Below are 21,707 nucleotides of genomic sequence, written 5' to 3'. Positions count from 1 at the left end.
CAATGTATTCTATCTCAATCATGAATTAATAATTAATCAATCTAGTAAAATTTGCTAATTTAGTTTCATTGAAGATGAGTCAGTCATCAGAAAAAATAAAAAAAGTGCCAATATTTTGAGGTAACCTGTTAAGTGGGGTTAAATAATGGGACTTTGAGGGCTGGGGATATAGCTCAGTTGGTAGAGTCCTTGCCTCAGATGCACAAGGCCCTGGGTTCACTCCCCAGCATCACCAAAAAAAAAAAAAAAAAAAAAATGTGGGGGGGGGATTTGTATTCAGGGAACCCTATAGGTTTTAAATAGACCCATTTACAAACTATGGTGTATATTTGTCACCCCAGAGTTGCACAAGACACAACCTGTATAACCATACCTGATAGTAAAGGTGTCTGAAATATAAAAGAAAGAAATAGCATAAAATATAACAATGACAATATTTCTTTACCTATTTACAACATACAGAGGGAAGTGCACTAATATTATTGAAGTATATATTAACTTAGGACTTAACATACCTTTTATCTTTATTCACCACATAATTTATTTAATCGTCCTAATCTGCATATTAAGACAAAATAACAATTGTAAGGAAAATTTTAGTATAGCACATCTCCAAAACATTAGAGATTTAACATTGACCATGTTCAAATTAATAATGTCTTATCTATCGCCCAGTCACTCCACGTTTGATAAGGCTCTAGTGCCTGAATAGAGACCAAGAGGCTGTGAATTTTCCTCAGGGCAAGAATAATTTTTCAGTCTTAACAATTCATTTAAGTGCTAAAACTCAGTTGGTTTCCAATATCCTAAAGCATCCAGACATTTCACAAGGAGTTACAGGTTCTAAAGTTAGTGGTCTTGGATGAAGAAAACCCTTGGATTAAGGGCAAGTTGTAAATTTTATATAACATATAAGAGGGAGAAGGTACAAAGCACTAACTACGGAAAGACTATTTTGCAGAATGAGATGTCAATGGAATTTCTGAGTCCTGCCCTACATTTGCCTTGCTTATCATTTTAGAATACATCTTATGGGCTTATAATTGTTTTAATTCTTTGCTGTGATGTTTGTAAATTTTAATATTCAGCAATGCTAGAATTTTATGAAGTTTGGTATTTAATATCAGAAGAAACCTATATAATAAAGTGATTTTATATAATTAAAAAAAAATGGGCAGTTCATTTTTGTTCCTTATGGTTCTGGTGATGGCTGAAGTAGACAAATATCTACTTTGCTTGGTGCTGAAACAGCAAGGCAAATAGAAAAAAAATATCAGGTAGAAGGACTTTCACTGATGGCAAAAGATTCATGAACATTGACAGAGTTATTAGTAGTCTTCATGATGTTTATATTCTAGCAAAGACATCAGCAATAAACAAATAAGTAAAACATACATAGAATATCTAAAGATGAAAAGGTATTAAGAAGTGAAGAGGCTAAGTGTGGTGGTGCACACCAATAATCCCAGTGTCTCTGGAGGCTGAGGCAGGAGGATCACTAGTTCAAAACCAGCAACTTAGTCCCTAAGCAACTCAGTGAAACCTGCCTCTAAATAAAATACGAAAAAGCAGGGTAGGGGTGTAGCTCAGTGGTTAAGTGGTTCAATCAGTACCAAAGGGATAGGGGGAAAAAACGAAGAGGGTTAGGGCGTGATGGGACAATAAATTGGAATGTCAACTAGGGTGGGCAGTGATATTGTGAACAAAATATAACAGGATGGTATGATAGAAGGTAACAGAGGCAGCTCTTTAGATTGTGTGGTTGAGGAAGAATTTCTTGCCACACTAACATCTAATGTGACTCCTTAATGATGAAAGATAGATGTGCTGACATTTTAGAGAAGAATCTTCAAAGGCCCTTAATGAGCAGTGGTCCTGGAGTGTTGGATGAACAAAAGCCAGTGTGCCGGAAACAAAATGAGGAGCAACTATGTACTGAGATGAAATTCCAGGCACAGGCAGTGAGATTGGCCAAGGGAAGATTTTCATTCTTTATCAGGGTCTGTATATATGAGATATCTTGATTTGGGGTACCATTCCCCAAATGTGACTAAGACACTTATTTCATGGTGCTAAATGATGGGGATATAGCACTGACCAAGAGAGATGCCAGCCTTGTCTCACGCATATATATCTGATGGAGAAGCTACAAGTGAAATTATTACAAGTATCATAAAGTCTGAGGTCTCAATATGAGATATGTCATTGATAATTTTAATAAAAGAGGGTTGACTTAGCCAACAGCCTGGGCCCAACATATATGCAGCAATGAAATACTAATTTGCCTAACATATTTTACTACACAAAGTTATTCCTAGATATTTCTATCTACTGTAACAGCAGACTACATTTTGAAAATAATTTATGGAGTGCTTTATAATGTTCTAAATCTTTTCATATGCATTATTCTATTTAATATTCACAAAATCTGTGATAGAGGTCAATCAATTATAATTATCTTCATTTTAAAGATGAATAACTGAAGACCTGAGAATTTAAATGATTTATCTATATTTATGAAATGTGTCAGTAATATAAGCAGCCCTAGCCTTATTCTATATTATGCCTATTACCAAAGGTCTGCTCTGAACTAAACATAGCAAAATTCCTTCCTCAATATAGCACTAAGCATTTAGTTTGAAGGCAAAAGAAAGAGTGTACAGAACATCCTCATTCCTAAGAAACATGCATATATTTAGGGAGGTCTGCAGGTCTGTGTGCATATCGAGTTAAGGAATACTCAGATTGGTATCAGATTGGTCTATAACCTTGTCTTAACAAAAATTAATTTTTGAATTGGACACATAAATCATGGCTAGTTCTTGATCTTTTTTCATTCTGGAAATTCTCAGATTTTTTTTCTTTTCCTATTCTCAAAATCAGTGCCAATCAATGAATCTCACCATTTTCTCTGAGTATATTACTTAGTTTAGAAATCCACAGTTTTTTCATCTCATAGATGAATCTTAGCCTACTGTCTTTCTCTCTGCAGAAGACTATCACACAGATGCAGACATTCCAGAAAACTTCACTCAGCATTCTCTCCTCATTATCTTATTCCCAGTTCTAAGACCAATGCCAAGATTTCTATTTGAACAACTACCTCCTAGGATGCTAAATTGTCAACCTTTAGGAAACACCATTCTTTTACCCTCCGTCTATTTCTTAGGAAATCAGTAGAAATTTCTAGTCAATTTGCAACTCTGAATTGGCTGCTTTACTAAATGAACATTCTCTATTGTTCTCACATAGAGGAGTGATATTTTATTTCTAATTTTTGCTTGAAGTCAATAAATACCTGCCTCTATTAATACTGATCATTTTGTACTACATTTTATAAAAAGACAGCACCTGGCATACTGTCACACAAAAATACACTTGCTATTTTAAAATATTATCATTGCCCTATTACAAATATCACATCTTCTACTATCCTTATAAGTGTTTTCTCTGTTAATTATAAGTTGTCAAAAATACATGCCTAGTGATTAAGACACAAAAAAATGTATAACATCAATTATATATTTGGGCTTACAGGTTTATCTTATTCATCATGGCTGTGAATTGATGCATGGGTGCAATATACTGAAGATGAATACTGTGATCAAACCAGCAGTATGTGACGACATGCCAGTTCCCTTGCTAAGTGATGTTGGTGTCCTATTTATTATAGCTCTGTATCAACCCTATGGATAGTTTGCAATACAAGTGTCCTTCTAAAAAGTTCATGAAGATCAAAGGCACATTTTTACATAGAAACCAAAGAGAAGCACTTTTGTAAAAAATGAAAACACTTACGGGAACCAGGAATTTTTTAATCTCTTCCAATGCATGACTCATACGTGAATAAGCTTCCCCAGGAGGAGCAAACACTTCAATTAATACATGAAGTTCATCACTCAAGTGGGCATATTTGGCTTCCCCACTCTTCCTTAATTCTTCTTCCTGTGAAAGAGGTTATTTTTAGAAATACAAATCTACTCATTTTGCATTGATTTAACATTTACTGAGAATGACAAAAGGGCATAATCTAAGCAAATTTTCCACGAGTAGAAAGAAACCCTGTGAGAAATAAAAATATGCTACAAACCATTTAAAGATTTTTAAAATGAGTTTTGAGTGTTTCAGTGCTTTTAAAAGCCCTGACATAATTATGCATCTACAACAGATTTTAATCAGCTAGATGAAAATGCTCAACATCAGAAAACAAGTCACAGAAATGCCATTAACTCTTTCATGCATGTTACTACATTTTGCAAGGAAAATATTTTTGTGTGTGTGTCTAATGAATCGTATTTTGCAGATAATAAGCAGATTATCACAATGTTCCTTAAGAAAACTAAACTCTCTACTTTTTGAGAACTTATAGATTATTTGCTTATGATAAAAGGTACATAGGCAAAACCACGGCTTACCTCCCAGTCCCTGTCCCATTGCCAAAGTCATCATTGAGCTTCATGCCCACATGTTTTCTATCATTCAGTCATTCACTGCATTGTTTTGGTCAACAGGGGTATGTTAATGGAAATGGTAGTTAAACATCATGTTGGCATTAATTCTGTGAGAGCTATGTAGCATCTGATTAACCAACAATACGATTTTCTTGGGTAAGATTTTTTTATATGGTTCTGTGCCCAAATCATTATTAAAAGCCTGATTAATTCAGTGTAAATGCAGAGCAAATCTGCATATTGATAAATGTATTTTTGTTCATGTGCACTAAGCATTCTACACATATCATTTCTAATCACAATATCTTGCACATATTCACATATTACAGATTAGGAAAAAGAAAACTTAAGTAGCTTCAGCAAAGATCAGATTCAAAAAACATAGCTCATCCTGCAGCTAGGTTTGCAGGAATTTCAATGGAGCAAAATCTGTTTAAAAAGTTAACATAAACAATATTAATTATGTGTACCTTTCTTGTCCTCAACAGTTCTTAGTGAAACAATGAACACTTATTTCATTAAATTTCAAATTTCAAACACATAATTTTGTTTTCTTTGAAGATTAAATGGAAAAGTCACATGAATAGACCTAACCTGGATAGAAAAAAGCAAATTTGCTATTGATTTCATGGGTCAACTGTGTGACCCATGTTAATGTGAATGTGTATCTGACTAGAAATATACAGTGTTTGAAAACATGAAGGATCTGTGAAAGAGACAGGAAGTTGCTCTGCTGTGTGTGTGTGTGTGTGTGTGTGTGTGTGTCCTTCAACTCCTCAAATTTCACAATAGGACCACCTTTGAGACTCATAATCTACTCTCTACTTCCCTAAGAATACTTTCTCTCTTAGACTAGAACTTTTGAAAAATTTGTTCTTTCTAGATAAACATGACAGTAGAGTGTATTTTCACGCATTATATATACATAAAATAAATACAACATGTTCCAAGTAGGATCTCCTTCTTGTGGATGTACATGATATGGAGTTACATTGGTCGGGTATTTACAAATAAGGATAAAGAAGTTATGTTCAATTCATTCTACTGTCTTTTCTGTTTCCATCCCCGCTCCTTTCCCTTCATTCCCCTTTGTCTAATCCAATGAATTTCTGTTATTCTCCCCTGATGTTTTGGGTTAGCATCCACATATCAGAGAGAAGAGTCTGCTTTTTTGTTTTGGGGTGAGGGAGAGGGACAGGCTTTTTCACTTAGCATAACATTCTCCAGTTCCACCCATTTATAAGCAAACACCAAAATTCCATTCATCTTTATAGCTGAGTAATATCCCATTGTGTACATTTCTTTTTCTTTTTATTTATTTTATTTTTTATTTATATATGACAGCAGAATGCATTAAAATTCTTATTACATATATAGAGCACAATTTTCATATCTGGTTGTATACATAATATATTCACACGAATTCATGTCTTCATACATGTACTTTGGATAATAATGATCATCACATTCCACCATCATTAATTACCCCATGCTCCCTCCCTTCCCATTTAACCCTTCTTCCCTATCTAGATTTCATCTATTCTTCCCATGCTCCCTCTCCTTATTCCTTTTATGAATCAGCATCCTTATATCAAATAAAACTTTCGGCATTTAGGTTTTTGAAATTGCCTAATTTCACTTAGCATTATTTTCTGTAACTCCATCCATTTACCTACAAATGCCATGATTTTATTCTCTTTTTTATTGCTGAGTAAGGGTACCTAGGTTGGTTCCATAGATTGGCTTTTGTGAAATGACCTGCTATGAACTTTGATGTGGCTGTGTTACTGCAGTATCCTGATTTCATGTCCTTTGGGTATAAACCAGGGAGTGGAATAACCAGGTCAAATGGTGGCTCCATTCCAAGTTTTCTGAAGAAACTCAATACTGCTTTGCAGATTGGTTACAGCAATTTGTAGTCCCACCAGCGATATATGAGTGTACATTTCCCCCCACATCCTTGGCAATATTTATTGTTACTTGTATTCTTGATAATTTCCACTCTGATTGGAAATGGAATCTCAGTGTAGTTTTGATTTTCATTTCTCTAATTGCTAGAGATGTTGAACTGTTTTTTCATATATATATATATATATATATATATATATATATATATATATACACATATATATAATTTATTATTAGTTGTGCAAAACATTACAAAGCTCTTGACATATCACATTTCATACATTTGATTCAAGTGGGTTATGAACTCCCAATTTCCCCCCGTATATAGATTGCAGAATCCCATCGGTTATACATCCACGTTTTTACATACTGCCATACTAGTGACTGTTGTATTCTGCTGCCTTTCCGATCCTCTACTATCCCCTCTCCTCTCCCCTCCCCTCCCATCTTCTCTCTCTACCCCATCTACTGTAATTCATTTCTCTCCCTTGTTTTTTTCCCCTTCCCCTCACTTCCTCTTATATGTAATTTTGTATAACAATGAGGGGCTCCTTCCATTTCCATGCAATTTCTCTTCTCTTTCCCTTTCCCTCCCACCTCTCATCCCTGTTTAATGGTAATCTTTTTCTCATGCTCTTCCTCCCTGCTCTGTTCTTAGTTTCTCTCCTTATAACAAAGATGACATTTGGCATTTGTTTTTTAGGGATTGACTAGCTTCACTTAGCATAATCTGCTCTAGTGCCATCAATTTCCCTGCAAATGCCATGATTTTGTCATTTTTTAGTGCTGAGCAACACTCCATTGTGTATAAATGCCACTTTTTTTTATCCATTCCTCTATTGAAGGGCATCTAGGTTGGTTCCACAGACTAGCTATTGTGAATTGTGCTGCTATGAACATTGATGTAGTACTATCCCTATAGTATGCTCTTTTAAGGTTTTTATGGAATAGTCCAAGAAGGGTGATAGCTGGGTCAAATGGTGGTTCCATTCCCAGCTTTCCAAGGAATCTCCATATTGCTTTCCAAATTGGCTGCACCAATCTGCAGTCCCACCAGCAATGAACAAGTGTACCCTTTTCCCCACATCCTCGCCAGCACTTGTTGTTATTTGACTTCATAATGGCTGCGAATCTTACTGGAGTGAGATGGTATCTTAGGGTGGTTTTGATTTGCATTTCTCTTACTGCTAGAGATGGTGAGCATTTTTTCAAGTACTTGTTGATTCTTTGTATCTCCTCCTCTGAGAAGTGTCTGTTCAGGTACTTGGCCCATTTATTGATTGTGTTATTTGTTTTCTTATTGTTTAATTTTTTGAGTTCTTTGTATACTCTGGATATTAGGGCTCCTTCTGAAGTGTGAGGAGTAAAATTTGTTCCCAGGATGTAGGCTCACTATTTACCTCTCTTATTGTTTTTCTTGCTGAGAAAAAACATTTTAGTTTGAGTGAGTCCCATTTGTTGATTCTTGTTTTTAATTCTTGTGCTATGGGTGTCCTATTAAGGAAAACTTTGCCTTCATTATCTGATCTTCTGACTTCTATTTGATCTAGTCTATTTGTAATATTCTCATTTGAGTTTTTGATTTGGTTTATGGTTTCCTGCATTTCTAGGATTACTGTTTGATTTTTTTAAAAAAATCTCTATCTCCTGGTAGAGTTCATTTTTTTGCTTCTTGAATCTGCTTATGTAATTTATTTTCAAAGTGTTCTTTCATTGTTTGGACTTGCTGTCTAATGACTTCTTTAAGATTCCATTCCATCTGAGTCAGGTATGCCTTGAGTTCCTTCTCTGTCCATTTTTCTGATGCCTCTAGGTTCTCCTGTAATTTAAGTTGTCCTACATTGTTTTTATTTCTTTTTTCCCTTGTTTTTTCATGGTGTTCACATTACTTTCCAACTCTGTTTAACTGCTGTGTTTCTGTTTTCTCCTATAAATTTGTTTTGGTTTTGTATATCTCTGTGGTCTCTCCTTTGTGGTGGGAGACTATGTCTAGAGATATTGGGCTTTAGTGTAATTTAAAGCTGATTCATTCAATACATAAAAGGTTCATGGATTCTGTAGGCATATAGTGATCTGTTGTTTGGTCTTAGGACTTTATGTTTAGGTTGGGTGCTATGATGGTATGAAGGTTAGTATGTCTTGGCTACTTTGGAAGATTTCTCTACTGAAGGGGGATATTAACAGGCGAATGGATCAGGGTATTTGGTAATAGCTAGGTACTTAGGAGCCCTATAGACAGCCTCGGAACATTCACCTATTTGCATTTAGAAAATTACACGTAATGAAAATCGTAATGCTTGGGATGAAAGTTAGGGGGAAGGGGAAGGAAGGAGTCCTTAGAGAGAAAGAGGGAGAGAAAGGTAGAATAAAGGAGAATGGAAAGAACAATAAAAATTGAAAAAAAAAGAAAAATAAATGAAGTCTTAGAGTTCTATTTTCTTCTCTTCCAGTAGGCGGAGCTGTGCCCTCCAAGCTGAGCTTCTGCCCTCTATGTGCCGGCAGCAATCCCTGTAAGGTGGCTCCTCTTCCCCTACTGGGAGTCTCTCCAATCCTGTTAGTCCAGAGCCATTTCTCTTCTCTGCCCCCTCCACCCCTTCCTCCTGCCAGCCAGCCAGCCAGGCCCCGCTCACACCATCAGTTTAATTTGTCTGGACCCCTTTGGTGGCCACACCCCTGGAACTGGCGACTAAGGCCTTGGGTGTCGCTGCTGGTGGGTAGGGGGAATTGGGGGTCGAGAGTCCCCTCTGCTTCCTTGGCCCCTACAGTCAGGCCCACGGAGCTCTGGGGCGAGATTTTTGAGGTTTCCCAGCTGTATGTATCTGGTGGGGATGGGAGTCACACACCTGATAAAGCCGATTCTCCTGGGAAGGGATCCCGTCCACAGAACTCTGGTGACGTCAGCTCTCTGCTATGGCGGGCTCCAGACTCCTTGCCAGTGTGTCTGATTGGGGGGGGGGGGTCTTGCCTGTCCCTGGTCTGTCCCAGACTTGGTTTCAGTTCTGGTCCGCTGTTTCATGAAGGCTTGGTTAGCAACCTCTTCACAGGGCCTCTATGCCGCACACGGTATCCCGCAGTGTTGAAACACCTCCAAGCTGGTCGCCATCGACAGCTAGGCAGCGGCGGCTCGGACCTCCGCACAGGGTGGCCGAGATTCATCCATCCGGGGCAAGCTGTCACCTCAAATAATCCCAAATTCCCCAGCTAGGTCTCCCTTCAGCACAATTTTTCTGGGAGTTTCTCAGTAGGTGGAATCCGAACGTTCTGATGTGTCTCTCTGTCTGCGTGGCTGAGGAGGTACTAAAAGCGCTGCCTCCCCGCCCGCCGCCATGTTGAGTCTCATATATATTTTTGACCATTCATGTTTCTTCTTCGGTGAAGGGCCTATTCAATTCCCTTGCCCATTTATTTATCGGGCTATTTGGAAATTTTGGTGTTAAGTTTTTTGAAATCTTTGTATATCCTGGAGATTAATGCTCTATCTGAGATGCTGGTGGTAAAGATTTTCTCCCATTCTCTAGGCTCCCTCTTTCCATTCTTGATTGTCAAACTAAAATTTTCGACTTAATGGTTTTTCTTAATGCCTGATTCTCAATTTGGGAAGGAGAAGCAGCTTTGAATGAATGTACCATGAAGTATAGTAAATATTTCTTTTCTCTTTAGGGCCTGCTGGGATGCAAGCTGCTTGTTAATTCAGAGGCCATCTTGGCATGAGTATAAATGCTAGAGTAGTGAATTCAGAGATTTCTTGATCCTGACCTCTTCTCATTCTTTCAAAACAAATTTCCAGCTAGTTATTGAGGGATTCTTGCTAGACAGATTTGGTATGTGCCCTGAGTCTCTGAGATTACAGGTGTGTGCTACCATGCACAGATAATCTGAGAGTTTTAAAAATCAAACATTACTGTGGTAGAAAATGTGAAAGAGGAGGAAGGTGGCTACAGTAGACTGGTTGACCAGGAGGAGTGTTCTCATCTCCAATACTTGGAAATCCAAGTTATTATGTACGATGGTTTCTGTATTTTTAACCCTCTTAAACGTTTTTTAAAACGACTAGCTTGATATTCTTTAAATAATAAATCTGCTTTTCTCAAGGTATTTAGTGAATTCTAAAAGATGGAACTAGCTGATTTAGCAGATATATCACCCAGTCTCAGAGTTTCAACACAATAGAAATTTATTTCCTGTCACAAAGTTCCCAATAGGTGTCCATCTGGGGCACCTTTCTCTACACAGAAATCTATGTATGCAGGATTTTGCCATTCTTTGGTTCCTCAACCTTCATTGTTTCACTGTGAAGGCTATTAATGGAGTAAAGAATATGGTGAACAACCTGTGGAAGGCTTCCATGAGACAACTAAAATTAGCATTTGACAGTCCTGACTGTATCCCCTAGTAAAGAAGATGTTGAATGTGTCCTAGTTGTGAAGTCAGAAGGAAGAAGGCATTGGCTGGAGAATACTCACTATCTTCCATAGAAGAGAAATGTTCCAGAATCGTATGGTTCAATGGAAATACATTTTACTAGCTACATTAAAAATAGGTAATGTTAATTTTAATGATAGGTGTTTTCAAACAATATATCCAAAATATGATATGCAATTAATATAAAATATTACTAAGATATTTAAATATTTTTTCTCATGCTGTCTTTGAGTGAAGTGTGGGTTTTATACTTACAGCACATATCAATTTGCCCTAATCAATAAGCACATGTGCCAGTGGCCATCATAGTAAGATACTACCTTTCTATGTTTTTCAGACAAAAAAAGGTAAAATCTGACAAAAATATTGGCCATCAAATTTGTAAATTTGGATGATGAAACCAACATCTAAGATAAAATCATAAATAACTAGATATTTTGTCTTTACCTTGAGCAGGGAGCAGAAAACAGAGGGAAAGGTTAGTTTAAACATAGATGTAGAGAATATTTTTTAAAGAAAAGACTCAAGCATCTATCTCATTCAAGCATCCTTATCTTCAACTGAGAAAACTGAGGTTTATGTACTAATCAACTTCCTATAGCCTACAGAATAAGTGAAGATTGAAGCCAGGAGTTAGGCAGGATTGGGTAAAAATGCTAATAAAGATTAAAAAAAAAATGAAAAAAAGTGAACCCAGCAGAACTATCATAAGCTATTGTGGATTGTTCTCAAAGTGAGGTTTTTATTTTCTTTCCTTTCTTTTCTTTTTTGAAGGTATGTTGTTTGAACTCACCCACCGGGGTGGGGTGACTTTTGACAAAGGAAAAACTTCCAAAGATTTACTTTATCTTTAACTTTGATATTAATATAATAATACTTACCTCATAGGACTTCGTATGTTTTGAGAAATTTGAAGAACATTTTATAAACTAGAACATTGTATACAAATATCTTATTATTATTATTCTCCATATTCTCAAGTAGTATTAGTAAGATACTGTTTGGTTGTTTCAACAGAGACCAAAAGAAATGTGGCTGAAGCAAGTAGTTGAGTTATTTCTTTCTCAAGTCCAAGTCTGAGCTTAGGTATCTATAGGGGCAGATGGCCCTTCTCAGCACTCATATCCAGAGATCTAAGTTCCTTCTGTGAAACTCAAACAGTCCCTAGGATGTTGCTCTAATCTGTGTTGATCAAGGAAGCTACACAGCCTCCATCATTTTTGCATACTCCTCCATGGGAAGAGAAAAGAAACAGTGGGAGGCCAAAGCTTGTAAGGGCATGCACTGGATGTTACATATCTTATTTTTGCTCAGATGCCTTTTGCAGGAACATAGTCACATGGCAGCCCTGGATTGTGAATGTGATCTCAGACTAAGTGGCCATGGATCTGTCTAGAATGTAAGTTCTTTCTTTGTGTCAGGAAAAAGTAAGAATGTGTACTTGGTGGCAATGAGTTGTTTCTGACAGTTTTCATTCAAGTTTAGTAAAAAGGATACTCCATTGTTAAATCTAATCTTGGTAAGAGACTAGCCAGTGTCTGTTAGAATGCTTAAACTGTATTTTTCTTAAACAATACTATGTCCCAGTTGGCTTTATTAAATAAATCCCCAAGTTTCATTTGAATCTGGCCAGACATCACAACCACATTGAATGGTATGCCTGGACTCCAGTAAATATATATTTAGTAATTTTGAAAGTCTCTTCAGGTATTTCTTAAACAGGAGTCCCAAATAAATTTGTGGGAAAAAGGTTTATTTTACAATAAATGTATTATCTCACAAGTTGAATTCCAATTGGATTGGAAATTTATGCTTGATGTTAAAATAAAAATTTGTTCATTTTTCTTTTGCATGTTTTTAACAAAGGTCTTGATATCTTGGGATATTATACTAGACATAGCAGTGACATAATAGCAAAGAAGGTAAACAAAAAAAAAGATTCAAAAAGTCAGAAATGTTAGAAAAATTCTGAGCGTAAAATGAATACTTTCAAATTTAACACTATAGAAGAATGGATCTTTGTCTAATAAGGCACAGAAAAAGGCAGATGGGGTAAGTCCAAAGAATGCAAGATGCACATACTAGAGGTTGAATGTACTTGACATAATTCAAAATTATGTTTAAAGACTGCACACTTATTTGATATTATTTAGTCTCACATGAAAAAGTATACCTACTCCAGTGAGACCGTTTACATTCACTACTGACCTTCAGACAATGATTTGTGGAGTCCATGTTTTACAATATGAAAGAAAGCACAGGTTAAATCTTTTCTTCCATGTAAAAATATTAATTGGTAAATATAAAAGACTCTAAGTAAAGTCAATTGGGAAAATAGAATGTAGTTTTACTTATTCCCGAACACTGCCCTCATGTATGCCTTGAGGTAATATACAAGTGAAACATACTGTTTTATTAGATTTTTCATAGAGAAAAGAATGGCATGAAATAATGTCTAATTTGAATTAATTAGTATAGTTAATTGTTAAAGAGATGTTTATGGAAATTTCTCTTACGAATTATCATCTGCATTTCATGTTCTACAAACAAATTTTTCTGACTTTGAAAACATTTTCACAATTAGGAAAATTTCCTCTTAGTTCATAATAGGATGTTCACTGAAATCCTCAAAACTAGATTAAAAAAAAAAAAGTTCATATGGTTGGGGTTGTGGCTCAGTGGTTGAGTGCTTGCCTCACATGTATAAAGTACTGAGTTTGATTCTCAGTACTGCACATAAATAAACAAATAAAATAAAGGTCCATCAGCAACTAAAAAATAGTTTTTTTAAAAAAAATACATAAACTACACAAATAAAGATAACTATTAACTCTAATTCTAGGGTATTTTCTTCAAGCTCCCTTTTTTTATAATATCATGGTGAAATAGAAGGCATCATTTTGGTACTGCTTCTTAGATGACAGGCATGAGAAAAGTAAATCTCATGTATTATCTTGTTCTATCTCTGCAATTATACTTCATGCCAGATAATATTAACCCCCAACTTTACAAAATGGAAATTTTTTCACAGAGAAACTAGTACAGAACAATATATATAGTATAAATCTTGGACTTAGATTAGAATCCTTACCATCTCATTTCAAAGATCAAGCTTTTAATCACTATGGGTATGTTATTATTTAATAGGTAATTGAATGTAGGAAAACTCTTGGCACATCCAGACTTCTCCAAAATATTTCTGGCTTCTAGAAGACATTAACCAGTGGTCTCCCAGAATTTCCTAGTATCTCAACCCATGTAGCACTGTGGGCTCCAGAGATGCTATAGCAAGTTATAGGTCATATTTACTAAGCCATAGTTCATTTTTCCTGATCTCCCCAAAGATTTTGATCCTTTAGGAGCTATACCTCCACCAGGGCTGGCTGAACTGTCATTTCAGGGTTCTTATCACACACATCATAAACTGCTTAGCACAAAATGTTAATGAGCTCACTTCCCATTATTTGTATCTCACTCTGTCTGCAATATACCCTTCCAAATACATCATTCCTCCAAAATTTTCAAGTTCAGGGTAGCTTACACAGTTTCTCTTGGATTATTACATTGTATTCCTAAAGCAGATGTGCTCTGTTTCATGGACAGTTTGTTCACCATAAAGGTAGTTATGATTAGGATGCCCCCATCCCTGATTCCATCTGATATGGGGCCTTGGGTTTGCTTACAACAGCATAATACATTTTAGTTCAGGTGATTCAAGACAACCTCTATCCCCCAATCTGACACAGAATAAGATGCCCCATGTGCTCTGACTGGATTTGCCAATTGTCAAATTGAAAATAAAACCCATAACTTCTTGAAATACTCCAAAATATATACTCATAGAATAATTTATGAAGATCATACACTTCATTTACAATCACTGGAAAGCACACAGCAAGGGCTTCACGTTGAAGATCCCATTATGCACAACTTTACAAAACTCTCATTCTCATTCCCCAAGTCTTTCCCTGCGTCGTTACCACATTTCAATTTTCTTTTGCCTGTCTTCAAGTCTTAGCACTCTCTACTGTCACTTGGATGTTTCTGGGGAAAACAGAATAATATGGTATTTGATTACTAATTCCAAGGTCCACATGACCAGTTCATTGGGCTGTTCAACAAAATAAAGGGGAAATCATTTAATTGACCCTACTATTGTTAGAATGATACTGACCAGATTAAATTGCTATATTGTATGCATGTGTGAATATGTAAAATTTAATTTTGGTCTCACTATGTTGCTGAGGCTGGCCTCAAACTTACAACCCAAACTTACAAACTTCAGCTTCCCAAATGGTTGGGATTACTGGTGTTCAATACCATGCTCACCTGATTTTTGCATTTTTTTTTTAAAGAGCATGTCACAAATTGTTCATGTTGTGATGCAGATCATGAGTTCCTTCTTGGCACTATTCCACATGCTGATATTTTGTCCTCGCTTCTGGTGTAAGGCATCCCACCATCACCACTGTTGCTAGGAAAAGGTCCTGAGCAAATTGAGGTGATGCCCTAGTCCTATGCACACATTTAGGTGTACACATGTATCACAAGCCTAAGAAACATGTAGTCTTTCCTTAAATATCTAATTATAGAATCAATCTTTACTAGCATCCACTTAACTGACTCACCAGATCAACCAATATTTTTTGGCCATATCGTTAAACTAATGTTCATAGCAGCCTGACTGCTCAAGCTTGGAGACTGTTCTATAGTCTACCCACTATTTATAGTCTATAATTGGGGGCCTGCAAATTAAGGAAAGATGTGAGAAAGGACACTTAATGTCAGTCCCTATAACTTGAATTGTATAAACAGTCACCAGAAATTGTTCCCAAACAAGTTTATATCAGCTATATTTACTATTATTATTTTGTTTTTGTATTTTATTTTTACACTTGCCCATTCAGCTCCTTAAAAGTTTCCCAAAACTTCCAGATCAAAAACATGTAGGTTATAAAATCTTTTACTATATTCAGACATTGCTTGTGTAAATTAAGATAAGTACTCCTAGAAAGGTTTCTCCCAATATTTTCTTTCTAGATCAATTGTAGTGTCACCACTCCATTTTTTTATTGGTTGTTCAAAACATTACAAGGCTCATGACATATCATCTTTCATACATTTGATTCAAGTGGGTTATGAACTCCCATTTTTACCCCAAATACAAAGTGCAGAATCACATTGGTTAAACATCCACATTTTTACATAATGCCATATTAGTGACAGTTGTATTCTGCTACCTTTCCTATCCCCTACTATCCCCCTCCCCTCCCATCTTCCCTCTCTACCCCATCTACTGTTGTTAAAGTCTATCCCTTGTCCCCCCCCCCCCGTTTCCCCTCACAACCTCTTATATGTAATTTTGTGTAACAATGAGGGTATCCTTCCATTTCCATACAATTTCCCTTCTCTCTCCCTTTCCCTCCCACCACTCGTCTCTGTTTAGTGTTAATCTTTTCCTCATGCTCTTCCTCCCTACTCTGTTCTTAGTTGCTATCCTTATATCAAAGAAAACATTTGGCATTTGTTTTTTAAGGATTGGCTAGCTTCACTTAGCACAATCTGCTCTAATGCCATTCATTTCCCTGCAAATTCCATGATTTTGTCATTTTTTAATGCTGCATAATACTCCATGGTGTATAAATGCCACATTTTTTTTTATCCATTCGTCTATTGAAGGTCATCTAGGTTGGCAATAGGGATACTGCCACATCAATGATCATAGCAGCACAATTCACAATAGCTAGACTGTGGAACCAACCTAGATGCCCAACGACTCCATTTTGTGATTTATCTTTTTACATGTCTGTTTCATAATTGTATAGGGCTTCAAATTATTACTACATTCAGTATCTCTTCCATTAAATTAAGAACAAGGCATATATTATATGTGGGGACACATTCATAGTGTCAGAGTTGATATAAATATTGTTTTATAGGGAATATAGTTGGGCTAATGAAGATGCAGATGGAAATCTCATCAGAACTTCCCTAATGTTACTGAATCAGAATTAGCAGAATCAGCCCTCATAGCCTCCCTGTTCTCTCCCCCAACTCCAAATTAGAAGGTATCCAGTTAGGAATGTAAAGACCTTGGGCACCCAGATTCAAAAAAGAATTGTGTAAACAAGACTCATACATTACAAATATTCCATTCATTGAAGCCCTGAATAGTTCTTGCCTTTAAATTTGGCATAACCCTTTATCTCTGGTTATTCAGTGAGTTACTCAACTTTGAGCAATTTCCAGGCATGTATAAATACAACTTGTCCTTTCTCACATCTGTCCTTAATTTGCAGGCCCCCAATTATAGAACCCAAGTTTGAAAAGTTTTCTCCCCAACAATACATATGCATATTCAGTGATAATTTGTTTTGTAATCAAATAACAACATAACTGAAGTTTTAAACACATTATTTGTTTTGAGATTATAGGCACATACACAGTCTATTTAAGTAAATAAAATAATAGGAGCTTGTTACCTCCCCCCCAAAGTAATGTGGTGTGCATAAACAAATTAGGATCAGTAGGACCTCTCCTACTGAACCCCTCCTATCGGTAATTATCAAGCTGGATAATGAAACTGGCAGCTTTGCACTTCTTACTAGACTATTCCAGTTTGGGGAGAACGAATATCTATATAGATAAAGTGACTACTCTTTGTACCTAGGGGTTGCCCTTAGTAGACTTTATAGTAAAATCCAGAAAGAAAGGTCCAATAACTGGAAACTTCATCGTAATGTATGAACTACCACAATATCCTTCACGTTAGAACTAAATAACTTGTTTGTATTATTTTCCATGTATAAGAAAAAGAATTTCAAAATTTCCTATGAGCATATACCAAGTATGCTTACCTGTGGAAATTCTGATATTGCCTTACATTCAAGAAGTCAGACTTAAAAGTGCTAACTAAAAGGCCTTAAAGGGGCTGACTGAAACAGATATTTTGCTCTTATGTTCCTTAATCCCTTCACATGCAAAAAGAGATAAGGTAACCTCAGGGTAATTTTCAAATGTTGCTGTATGGAAGCACAGGGGTACCAGCAAGATGCATTAGTCTCCACCCCATCCACCCACAGCAAAATGAGAGTCCTACTCCATCTATTCAACCACATTAGCCCGGCTTGATTCTATTCATATTGGAAAATGTCAGGTAAGAGATGGTTTTCTGAAAGCTCAATAACTAAAAACAATGGACAACATTAGACAAGATGATGTCTCAGACTTCTCATAGCTTTGGCATTTTATGATTCACTTTGTGACTTTCATTTAGAGGCATGCTAACACATAAAACTTTAGCATCAGGAAATACTACTTTCCAAATAGATTGTCTTCTAGGATATATTTCCTGAAAAATTTAAAATAAAGGCCACTTAGCAAGCTAATTTTTGAGCATCTCCAATAAGGCCAACATTGCATATTTTACATATGTTATGCCTTTTAATCTTCAAGATAGATGTCAGGATACTGTGGAAGCTTCTGAATATAGTAGAAGGAATAAAATTGTTTTGGAGGCAGTGAAACCTAGATTTGAATTAACAGCTCTGATATTTGCTATCTACTGTATTTAAGGACAGTTAATTTTTTCATGCTTCAGTATTTTGTTTATATTTTAATCTAAAGAATGATACAGTTGTAGATTTCTCATATAAACATGAAATGCAGTAATATATTAAAATCATAAGCATAGAACCTGGCATATTTTAAAAACACAGGAAAAATGAAAGATTTTTTTGTCTCAGAGGAACTTAGTAATGTGGTTGCAGTTATTCAGTTAGGGGATTAAATTCGTTTAACCTGACTCCAAAGCTATATACATTCTTATGTTAGTGGATGTTTATTGTGAACATTAAGTTCACTTGAAAAATACATGTTTCAATTGTGTAAGAATATATCAGTTTAATGCAAGTATCACATTAATTTAAATGTACACTTTAAGGGAATATAGTCTTGAAAATTATTATAAATTCGAAAGCTCAAGTGTTTTAAAAAGATAAGGACAATTAACACCACCATGGGTCTTAGTGTGCTCAGGATGATATAACGAAATGTCATAAACTGGGTGGTTTTAAACAACAGACATTCATTTCTCCTAGTTTTAGAAGTCTAAGATGAAGGTGTCAGCTGATTCCATTCCTGGTGAGGGGGCTCTTCCTGGCTTGGAGGTGATCACCTTCTTGTAATCTCATATGCAAACACAAAAAAAGACTCCAGTTTCTTTCTTTTCCTATGATGCATTAATATCAACAATTAATATTCCAATTTGGGAAGAATGAATACCTATATAGATAAAAATTGGGGCTCTATCTTTTTGAACCTTGCCAAAGACCCCACCCCTACACACCATCATATTAGGAATCAGGGTTTTAACATCTGAATGTTGGGCTAAGGGGACAGATCCTAGTACCAAGTATACTTTCTTGAATTTGCAACATTCACATAAATCATTAAGTTAGTGTCTCTAGTGTGTACATGGACCAAATAACATTGAAAGGACACAGATCATGATAGTTGACAATCTAGTTTCTATATCTCAAGGACCAGGGTTAAAAATCTCAGTTCTTCCACTTAAAAGTATCTAAAATTGGGCACCTTACTTTACTATATAGTGCTTTTGATAAATTCATTATCTGCAAAATAATGATAGTGATAATAGAAATCATCACATATCACTATTGCTAAATATTATTATAGTAAATATCTCAGATTTCAAACAATACACTAAATTATATATGAACGAAAAGAGTTAATATATTCTTAGCTACCAATTAATCTCCCTCGAGTAGCTCTTCCAGTGACAGGAATAAACTAAATAATAAAAAAGTTGAAAATGCATGATATACAGTATATGAAAGTTTTATACTTTGGTTTTTACTTTAGCAATTATTATTGTCATATTTTATCCTCAGAGTTATAATTTACTAAAGTGCTTTTTGCAGGCTTTTTCTTCTTAATGCCCCAGGGAACTTTCTTTTAACATAAATCCTCTTCAGAAATAAATAAGTCTATTGTCTGCCCAGCTTTCACCATCAAGAAATTCAAATAAACACACATTTATTATTCATAATGTGGCCTGAATGGAATTTGTCTGAATCCTCAATTTAAAAGCATTCTTAAATAGGCATGTGTGGAAATTCTTTTAATCCAGTATAAACGAGTCACCTACCATTTAAAAACACAAATTGAATGTATATGCATGCGTGATACAGAAGCAATGAAGAGTTCCTAAACAGTACCTTGGGTTCTTGCTTCACTTCCAAATCCCTTTGTTCACTGAACTGAATGGGGCAAGAGTTCCAGGTTAAGGGCCTCACTCTACAAGTGGTCAGCTCTGGGAGGGGGATCTTCTCTGGTACCTGCCCACTTCTTTATTTACTGGATTCACCAAGGTCAAGTACCAGAAGGACAAAAGTACCATAAGATCAGGGGTGATATTTTTAAAAAATAACCTAGGATTTTATTGTTTTAAATCTGAAGAGATAAGTAGGCATTGTCAAACTCAAGTTTATTTACCTTGAAATTGGAAATAGTGGGTTTATTAGAACCTTAATTTAAGGAAGTCAAATCATACACTCTGGGTTACAAGGATGGTCTAACTTGCAAACTGTGAGCTAATAGTGCCTGAAATAGTGTTCAGGTACAATGAAAACATTCTTTCACTCTCCAAGAAAAAGATGGCAATTGATCTGGACTAAATGAAATCTATAGGAATGTTCATAACTCCTCCTTCTCAATTAACATACCAAAGATTATTCTCATAAGCTGTATTTAAAATGCAGTTTCTTAGTAACAAGGTTGCTCACAAATACTTATTTTTGTTACCAAAATCTCAGTCCTTTTCCCGGATGCCAATCCAATAAGGAGGACATGGTTTGGAGAAAGAGCACAAAGAACCTTCATTGCTTTGCTAGCAAAGGAGAAACATAGGTGAGTCCTGTCCCAGAGGCTGATTCTGCTCATCATCAGGAAAAAGGGGCTTTTAAAGAGCTGACTCAAAGGCTATATTCTGCTTGTTCTCTGTTGGGGTTGTAATTCACTTGTTAATTTGCGAGATTGACATTTTTTGAGATCTTCTGGTACCATGTTCAAAGTCTGGATTACTTCATTCCTGTAATAGCTTTGTACTCAAGGACAGATAAATCTGCCTAACGTGGGAAAGAAAGGTAATCCTGTTTCCCCTGATATTACAGAAAGGGAGAGATTAGAGAGGAACAAGGAGAGAGAAAGAGAAAGAAACATCCATTTAAAAAATAAGTTGTGGTGGCAGAGAAGCAAGGGCTATATTCATAGCATAAAGTGGACCACTGTTACATTTGAAGGAACAGAGCAATATGGGAACAGAATTCTTTAGATGGGGTTCTCTAAACTTTCTGAATTCCAACAGAATGCACATAGGATCTATTGGAGAAAAGTAGGGGAAAACTGGTATGGGCTGCTGAAGCACACTGGGAAATAATGTTACAAGCCAGTGGTAGAGACCTAGAAAGAGGGTCCTTGAAGGAATGTGGCACTCAGATCCATGGACTGATGGAGAGGGGCATAGGAGCATGCTTGTTCAGCTTGACCTCAAAGGCTGATGAGAAGGAGCCAATAAGCAGGTCTCGCACACTTGTCTTTGAGGTTGGGAGAAATGAGGGACACCGGAAAGCAGAGGTGAGAGGAAACCCTTTCCAGGTCCACAGAGTGAGAATCTCTCTGCCTTCCACTATTTAGAGGGTTCTATCACTATTGCACTTCAATAGATACATCTAAGCTAACAAAAATAACAACCAATACTTGCAGCCATAAAAAGGAAAATCAAGCAGAACATTTGAACCCTTGCCAGTTGAATTGCAAGAAGAGACAGATGAACACTTGAACAAGAAAACATTTTTGGAAGCAGCTGAGGATATAAAATGCAGGTACAAAAATTGTGTAGTGTTG

General features: G+C 36.1%; 1 protein-coding gene across 2 annotated transcripts in view; it reads right to left on the bottom strand.

The window, feature by feature from the left end:
* The window catches only part of Khdrbs2 (KH RNA binding domain containing, signal transduction associated 2), a 544,509-nt gene that overhangs the window by 240,024 nt on the left and 282,778 nt on the right, over positions 1–21,707 (bottom strand). For both annotated transcript variants that reach the window (XM_076860060.2, XM_076860059.2), the window contains exon 4: positions 3,799–3,945. In XM_076860060.2, the coding sequence (XP_076716175.1) occupies positions 3,799–3,945 (147 nt within the window). The remainder of the gene's footprint in view (positions 1–3,798; positions 3,946–21,707) is intronic.

Source organism: Callospermophilus lateralis, chromosome 6 (genome assembly GCF_048772815.1).
Source record: "Callospermophilus lateralis isolate mCalLat2 chromosome 6, mCalLat2.hap1, whole genome shotgun sequence".
NCBI classification, from domain to species: Eukaryota; Metazoa; Chordata; class Mammalia; order Rodentia; family Sciuridae; genus Callospermophilus; species Callospermophilus lateralis.
The sequence above is the reverse complement of the archived record's forward strand: the minus strand, read 5'-3'. Positions and strand labels throughout refer to the sequence as shown.